Source organism: Schistosoma mansoni, chromosome 6 (assembly GCF_000237925.1).
Source record: "Schistosoma mansoni strain Puerto Rico chromosome 6, complete genome".
In the NCBI taxonomy this organism is placed as follows: domain Eukaryota; kingdom Metazoa; phylum Platyhelminthes; class Trematoda; order Strigeidida; family Schistosomatidae; genus Schistosoma; species Schistosoma mansoni.
The window spans coordinates 18,067,253-18,076,724 of NC_031500.1; the positions used below are offsets into that span (position 1 = coordinate 18,067,253).

The 9,472-nt window shown below is 38.1% G+C and overlaps 1 protein-coding gene across 1 annotated transcript in view; it reads left to right on the forward strand.

The window, feature by feature from the left end:
* The window catches only part of Smp_127120 (putative dead box ATP-dependent RNA helicase), a gene marked incomplete at its 3' end in the record, with an annotated part of 29,271 nt that overhangs the window by 12,252 nt on the left and 7,547 nt on the right, over positions 1–9,472 (forward strand). The window contains exons 5-6 of the mRNA XM_018798473.1: positions 1,568–1,733; positions 5,466–5,649. Coding sequence (XP_018653412.1) covers positions 1,568–1,733; positions 5,466–5,649 — 350 coding nt within the window. The remainder of the gene's footprint in view (positions 1–1,567; positions 1,734–5,465; positions 5,650–9,472) is intronic.

Below are 9,472 nucleotides of genomic sequence, written 5' to 3' on the forward strand. Positions count from 1 at the left end.
CTTACTGTACTAGGGTTTGGCAGAAGTCAGATATTCAACACGGGCAAACAGTATCTTCAAAGTTGTTTGTTTTCTACAAAAGGAAAGATAAATTAGAAATTCTCGCTGAAATCATGAACTGGTCAAGTCAGATCACTATTAAGAACCTGGGAACACTGAATGACCATTTCGTCTCAGTGTGGGACTCTTCATCAGTGAGCATTTAAGACTCCGTACACGGGAATTGAAATCAAGACCTTCGGTCTCGTTTACGAACCCCTAACCTCTAAGAAATGTCAGCTGTCAAGATAGCACGCACCTCTCCATCACTTCCCCACGAATTTGAGTTTCCCGCAGCAAGTTTGGGAAAGTATAGATCTAATACTGCGAAAATAACCATTTACCCAAAAATTATGCATAACATACCTCAAAACGTTGCCTCTTGGGATTTTTAGTCACTTTTAAATCGAAAAGACCTTTAATACTAATCCATTTCATTTTTTTCTTGTCTCACAAAACGATATTTGCTTTTACTAAATGGGTAGCTGGAAAGTTTCAGTAACCTTTTCAACTTTAAATATAATTCAAATTGATCATTATAAACAATCTTCAAAATATAATGTACCTATATAACTCAATTTCTTTTTAAATTCATACTGGAACGTTTCAATGAATACAGTGGTCTTGAGTGCTGTTAGAAAAATGAGGGCAATTATCACTTCCCGGTTGCCCACACCGTGGAAGGGTTCTTCTAGAGGTACCTGAAAAGGAAATTGGGTTAGAAGTGATCTTAATGACCTGAGAGTGTGACCGCAGTGTCCAAGGGACAACTGCTTGAGGTCGGTCACACACGGCCTTTTTGTGAGCAATTTTCGTGTTAGCTCCGTACTTGTTGAGAACTTACGGCCGGAGACGGATATCCGTGGAATAAGGCGAGGTGTGCATTTTCGGGGCGGACCTTTTCTAACCCCACCCTTCCTTGTGGGAAGGCAGCATCGCTGTTATGCTGGTTGTCTGAAGGAAACACCTTACTGCTGTCACACCTCTGTACAGTCAGCAGTACGACTTCGCCTTTGAACCTTGGGTTTGCTGCTTTTAGTCTTACCGCTCTTCAACCGACCTGCCTGGCATGGTAGGAACTTGAGGAACGAATGTTCCAGCCAGTATAGCCCTATTGGTTCATCATGATAGGCAAGCCCGACCACCACGTCAAGGTAGCAGCAATGGTCGGGAATCCATCACAATGGCGTAGGTGTATACACTCATTATCTTCCCTTAAACCTTAAGATTAAAATTGCTTCATAACTTTCTTCCTTCCTATACTATATCCTTATATACAACCTATCTTTTATATACTACGACCACTAAATTAACTATTTCTATGAATCCAGTGTTCATCTTGTTGTGCTAACGAGGTATGGCAACTTGGACCGATGCATATATGTGCCTGATCCTACGTTGTAGCTGACTGACTGGAACGTTTCAATTGAATATTTATACATTGAATGATATTCGAACATTGAATACACCAATTTATCATTCATTGTTTGTTTCTTTGTTTGTTTTTGATATTTCTATATATATTAAGGTTCGATATGCATATGAATTATTTCAATTACTTAGACCATATTTTAAAATTCTACAACTTCGTGGTAATATGAATCAACAAAAACGTTTTCAAGTTTATGATCGTTTTGCTAATTCTCCACATGGTTCCGTTCTGTTAGCTACTAATTTAGCTGAACGAGGTTTAGGTAAGTACAGTATGCTTTACGATATTAATGATATATATATATATATATATATATATATATATGTGCATGTTTATCAAGTTATTTTCTTCAAACATTGGCCCCCTAATACCCTGGTATGGCCGAGAGTGGGGAGAGTCCGCTCTCCCTCTCCAAATGCTTTCACATGACCATGCGTATATAGCCTCTGACAGGGAAGTCTTACTCACTACCTTCTCGTGGCATTCCTGTTGTTTACGAAATTGAGAGGACAAGAACCGAATGTCCGGTGCTTTAACCGGGCCGGTGGATACGGCAGATCCACCTAGGGGAGTTGGAAAACCCTGATCCCAAACCAATGGTGAACATAGGCTCTAGGATCCTGAGTGAATAAATGGCGTATGAATCAATCGTCGGTCACTGGCTACCATAGGAATGTATCTTCTGACGTTGCTCCACTGCTTCGTGGACCAGACCTTTAGGTCGAAGACTGCGCGTGTGGCCCTCTAAGTAAACCATCAGCTTTGATATGGGTACCCGGACAGTACCACAACTCACACACAAATCAAGTGACCTATGTGGCGCATATGTATTCGATCCCCCTTTGTACCAATATTTATGTGTTTAAATAAAATAAAATCACTTCAAACATTAACTAACATCTCAGTATAGATACGTTTGAACATTTCACTTAATTTATTTGACCAAAATTTCATTTTCCCTATATGTCTTCTAAATATTAACATTTACATGTCAGTCACAATTTCATAAATCTTACTCAGCTATGAAGTAAACGGTGCTGTATCACACTCCTTGCCTTCAGATTCATTGAGAATATGAAATGGTATTAGATAGATTGGTTTTAAAACCTGGAATATTAATTCATGTTTATTGGCAAATCATACAAAACCAAAAGGTACTTAATAGTTATTTTGTCCTGGTGTGGAACTGCTTATTATTAGGAAGCATCTATAATCATCCTCTCTGACATTGAATTCATGACTTACAGGCTTCGCAGCAAGAAAGAATTTATAAATTTTAAATTACTAAATTAATACTTAGTTATTTTTGATAGTTGAGATCATGAATCAATTAAAGCTAGACCACCATGAAAATCCTGGAAGCACTGGACGGCCGTTTCGTCTTATTATGGGACGCCTCAGCAGTGTTCATGCATGATCCCGCCCCGCGAGATTCGAGCCCAGGATCTATCAGTTTTGCGCGCGAGCGCTTAACCACTAAACCACTGAACCGACATCCAACGGTTTTAATGTCTAACTTCAACCGATCCACGAAATTGAGCGACACATCCTCCAATGTCTTCAGTGAGTTACTATCTCACAACAGACCTGGTTGTACTCCACTGGTCATTACTTCTCGCCACAACTCCAGGAAATACCTCATGGAGCGGTCCGGTGCTTCCAGGTTCTCCATGGTGGTGTAGCTTCAATTGATTCATGATCTCAACTATCAAAATTACTATAATATCCACAAAACCCCTACTGATAATACTTAGTTGTTTACATTTCTAACTTAAATTCATTCATAATATCGCACAACCATCTTTCCTCCCTACTGAGAAATATTTATCTAGCCCTGGATATGACTGAGTCCTAATGATCATGGCTTCTTACTGTAATTCCGATAATAATGATTTTTAGTGCGGCGGAGGGAGACGATTGTAAAAATTGTTGAATATTTAGTTTTAGTCTCGTACTAGGATGAAACAGTTGTCCAATTTCTCTTGGATTTTTAATGGTTATTTAAGTAAAATTCTAAGATAACATGAATCATCAGTTAATCGGGAAATCCATTGAACATATTCATGTATGTTCAGTCAGTCAGTAGTTGATATGGCGCCAGTCAGTTGTAACTGACTGACTGACTGATGGCGGAATACAAAAATGTTAATATTTCGGTTAATATTTTTTTTTATGAACTAGTGAATTTCGGCCAGAGTAATAGGTGCGAACTTCGTCCTTTGTGACATTTTGGAGTCAATTCATTGTAAACTTTGTTATATATGACTGGTGTGAAATGTCGTTCAATGCGACATTTTTATTCCCTATATTAAGTCAGATGAACTACATTTATAGTGTTTATTTTTTACAGTAACTGTATGTATTCCCCCCTCCTACGTGATACCATTAATTATGTAAAAGTTAGAGTATAAGTGATTGTATTGTGTCTTAAGAATGATGTGACTTTGGGACCTTGTTTAGAGATATGTTTTGGGGACGTCAATACATCTTCATTACATCAATCTTTCATGTCCTCACGTTGCATCGTGGAAATTGTAGTGGTTCTCATCTCCCTGTATAAGCAGTAGGACTGAGTAATTTCAGTGGTTATCGATTGTTAAGTAAAATCAATAAGACTACAAACTCAACCGAGTCGACACATACATAACAGCGACGACTCCCCAGACATAATATTTGGTTACCCAATTACAACAGTGATCTACTTGCAAATTGCTTTGATAATACAAAAGCAAGCATGATTAACCTTCCTTTCATTTTTCACACTCTTCATTTAATTATTAATTACAATTTTATGAATTCAGTATAAACTGATTTTACTTATTTATTACATTCCAACTAAATTTTTGATGTCTTGCTGATTGAACGCTATACTCGAATCCTAAGCTAGTTTCGTAACCCCAAAGCTAATTCTACACAGCGGCATGAACACAAGGGAAAAGGAGAGAAGCACTTTACTCCAAAGGTTCATTTATGTAAAGAGAATATAGGGTTTTTATAGTATTTAAGAAGATCTTGGATTTACCTGAAAATTCTAGAATACTACTAAACAGCGGCAGTGTAATAATCAGCCAATCAGAACCTCTACATGTGACTTTTCATTTTCGTGATGTTTCTAGCAAAACTTCTAATCAAACGCTCATTGGATATAATGCTTCCTAATTTTTCCTGAGCTTGTCATGTCTGTTGCGAGTAATTTTCAGGATCACCCCCAACAATTTTCGTTACACATTAGGTCATCCAGTTCATCTTCAAATACGTAAATTTATTCTTTTCATAAAATTCTTACTCTGAAATTTATTCCCATTTTACCATTCAAATGAACAATTCACTTCTTATATAGTTGAGATCATGAGTCGATTGAAGCTAGACAACCGTGGAAAACCTGGAAGCACTGGATAGCCGTTTCGTCTTATTATGGGACTCCTCAGTGGCAGTGCGCATCCACGATTTCTCGCTCGCGAGATTCGAACCCAGGACCTACCAGTCTCGCGCCAGAGCACTTATAACCGATAGACCACTGAGCCGACATCCAACTATGTTCATATCTAACCTCAACCAATCCATGAAATTGTGCGACCATCTTCCATTGTACAAATATGTTAGTATTTCTAATATGATAACTGTACCATGAAAAATATCTCATAACATTCAATGTTAATTTGGTGAGACCTACGATTTATGGACGACCTTTGAGAAACAATAAAATGACCCTGGAATGTCCACCCTACTTACTAGGGTTAAATGAGGATTATATATTAGTGTGAGGAATTATAATTTAAAGATAGACGTTAGGTCTAAGGATTAGATTTAATGTTTTCATCATGAACTGACATCAGTTATAATGCCAAAATGCTATTTGGCCAAATGGATGTGAATGAATTTTGCGCCAAAATTCAAGACCTGTTAACTTAAATCTCGCTGGTTTGTCTATAAATTCAAAATTCACCTTATTCTGTTCAACTTTATCGTTGTCGTTGTTGTTATCTTTTCATAGATTTTCCAAATGTTCATTGGGTTGTACAATTTGATTGTCCACATTTTACTGAAGATTATATACATCGTATTGGTCGAACTGGACGAAATGGACATATAGGTCGATCAATTTTATTTTTATTACCATCTGAACAAAATTTAATTAATATACTTGCTAAACATTCTGTTGTATTAAAACCAGTAAAGTAAGCTATATGTTATAGTATAAATGTTTTTTTTCTGGTTTAGCGTTGTTTTAGCGAGTTAGTTTTTCTACGGGATGGAGTCGCTAACCCCATACCCAACCCTCCTCCTTTACCCGGGCTTGGGACCGGCAGTAACTCTAGAAGAGCTACAGGCGGAGTTGTATAAATGTATACTTATCTTAAATTGTTCAATCTTATTCATGAAGTGTATTGAATTCGATGAGGATTCCCCCCCCCCACACTTTTTTTTTACCAAAAATTGATATCAACTAGAGAGCTATTGCAATCTTTAAGTGGCAGTAGACAAATGTTGTATTATCTTTTATTTTAAGCGTCTTCAACAGGACTCATCTATAAACGACTCTTACTCTTACAAGACTGGCAGAATTCTATTCCTATACTCACTTTGGTTGGTGAGCAGATTGAAGTAGTTGAGAAGTTCGTGTATCTAGGTAGCTGCATAAGTGCTAGTGGTGGCGTGAGTGATGAGATCGATGCACGTATAGTGACAGCCAGAGCGGAATATGCCAATCTGGGCCATCTTTGGCGCCTTCGTGATGTTAGTCTGGCTGTAAAAGGTCGGATCTACAACGCGTCGGTGAGAGCAGTTTTGCTCTATGCTTGTGGAACCTGACTTCTCCAAGTTCAGGATGTTAGACGTCTCTCTGTGTTCGATCATCGTTGTCTCCGGAGGATTGCTGACATCCAGTGGCAACACCATGTTAGTAATGCAGGGGTTCGGCATCGTGTGTTCGGGCGCAGAAACGATAATTCAATTGGTGTCACCATCTTGAAATACCGACTTCGGTTACCTGGGCATGTTCTACGAATGTCGTCCCAGAGAATTCCACGTCGTGCATTATATGCCGACGCTGGGACTGGTTAGAAAAAGCGGAGAGGAGGTCAGTGTATGACATGGTGTCGTGGTATGAGAGAAAGCTGCAAAGGACTGGCTTCTGTTGGTCCTTCACGACTCCCTGGTTGGGGTCTGAGAGATGGTGCAACACAGTGGCTAGAGACGTTATCAGATATGGCTCAGAATAAAAGCCAGTGGCGATCCTGCAGTAACCTTTTACTTTCTTCATAAAGAGTGGTTATAACCTCCTTAATTGAGAGAGTTCTTCTGGTTTTACATTTCAGTCTCCTTCACCATTACCCTTTTTTATATGCATCTTACCCCTTCGTCTTCCCATTTTCATTGTTTTTTGTGGCGTATATATATATATGGTGCCCACTTGCACCAATATTTATGTGTTTAAATAAATAAATAAACTGTAGGGCTTTCCATTCGTTTACCTATTGAATCGATACCTTAATAACTTACGTTTACAACATCATTCTTGTATTTAGTATTGGCCCGTTCTCTACCCGACTACCTCTGTGAATCATGACTTCTCAATAAAATTTAACCGACTAGAGGAATTAAAGGTCATGAACCCCATTACGAGTGGAATAAGTAAGCATGCATTATTAATGGAGTCAATTCATTATGAAAATGACAATATAGAGTTTAGTACCATGTCATGCCCGCATGAGTTATTTTAGCTTGGGGACAGACCAATTTATCCATTCTCCTTGAGTCACATTCTGACTTCGGAAATGATTTGCTTATTAACCTTGACTGTTTTTATATTAGTGTTTATGTGTACATTTGTTATCCTACCCATCACATATTTGTAGCCTATTTTTGTCTGACTATAAATATTGAGTTACGCTTGGTCAAATCAAGTTGGCTCACTCGCTTTCTCCGCTCTGCTTTGCTTACCTTTCTCCACTTCGTTTCTTTGAATGTCGGTTCGGTTCAACAAGTATACGAAATATAAGTGTTTGAAATTCATTCCCATATTTGACCTATTTTATCCCATTATTCATTGACGCGATTTAGTCAGTCAGTCAGCCACAACATAGGACCAGGCACATACGCGTCGGTCCAAGTTGCCATACCTCGTTAGCACAACAAGATGAACACCGGATTCATAGAAATAGTTAATTTAGTGGTGGTAGTATATAAAAGATAGGTTGTATATAAGGATATAGTATAGGAAGGAAGACAGATATGAAGCAATTTTAATCTTAAGGTTCAAGGGAAGATAAAGAGTGTATACACCTACACCATTGTGATCGATTCTGAGCCATGTCACCTAGAGTCTCCAACCATTAGTTACGATAGTCACGCGGACCCCAACCAGGTAGTCCGTATCTGCCAACATGGCTCAGACTAGAAGTTAGTGACTTCAAGCACTGATGCCATATTTTGGTTTGGCCGCCCCTAACTTTCCTTCAACCATCCCCTACACTAGTCAGCATATCGCGTCGTGGTAATCGGTGTTCAGGTATACGTAACACGTGGCCCAACCATCTCAGTCGATGAAGATTCATAACCTTATCAACTGATTTACCATCATTCCCTAATACCTTGTGTCTAACCTCAATATTACTTAGCCGGTGATCCCAGCAGATGCGAGCAATATTTCTAAGGCATCTATGGTCAAATACTAACGCGATTTAATTTGACAATTATATGCGAAAGTAGATAGAATATATACAACGATAAAATCATCATACAACCTTATTCCAGTCAGATCAGGTCACTACGACTTACAAACTGTACAAAATGTGCTCCAAAAATACTCTTGGTAGTTTAAAGTGTTATTCTTTGTAAAACTGATTAAGAACGAATGATTTGTATATTAGATAGATCGGATGAATAACACTCTATACTCCTTCAGCGTTAATAATCTACATACAAATAAAAGTGAGAGAAGACCATTTTTGTTTATATTTATTACCAGTGAGTGAAAAATCTATTCACATTTAATTTTAATTCATATGTATTGGTTGTTTAGAACTTTCCGTCGATGTGTTTAGGACTTCAACTGATCATTCTCTTTTTGAGTTATGTACATCCTGTGCAGATTGCCTCAATATTTACAGTAGGTCACAAGCATTTTAAGTAGAGATGAATAGTGGCTAGCATTGAAGTCCAGGACTCGCATTTCGTCTTATTTGCTACTCATAATTGGAAGGCACCTGCATCTCGGAGTCGATGCTCAACTCGGGGTTCGAACCAATTATCTTTCGCTTAGAACGTCATCGTTTTGTTCATCGGGATGCAGGTACACCCAGCTGATGAGTCCGGAACTGGACGAAATATGCATCCTGGATTCCAACTGCTATCTCCCACCTATTTCTATTCACATTTAAGTCAATTCACGTATACGCCGATTAAATTGAGGCTAAACCAACACATGGCATCAGTCAAAAACGTCATTAACTGTTAGTCTAAGTCATATTGGGATATTCAGACTACTTAGTTGGGATCTGTACCATAATTATTATCGGCGGTTAGGAATTTTAGTTGACGCTGGCTAAGAATCGTCCATAATGAAATAGGTGCATTCACACTTTATCTTTCCTTCGATCTTTGCTTTCAGTACACTTTCATGCATATCTTTCCCACTGTCTTTTTAAATTATATTCTATTCATTTAGTCATTCACTTTATTATTATTACTACACTTTTTGCAATTCATCTCATTGTGCTATTTTGGGATGGATACTGGGGCCAACACACTAATATGGTATGGGTTCTACGTTGACCTCAAGTGGAAAAATTAAAACTCACAAAAGAAAATTTTTCTTGTCCATTCTTCATTGTCTGTTATTCATATTTCAGAAATGCTCATTAATTAATCGAGTATTATTATTATTATTATCATCAGAAGTGGTTTTTGTGGAGATTTAGTATTTTCATAGTGGAAAGCGTGAGTCAATTGAATCTAGACCACCATGGAAAACCTGGAAGCACTGGACGGCCGTTTCGT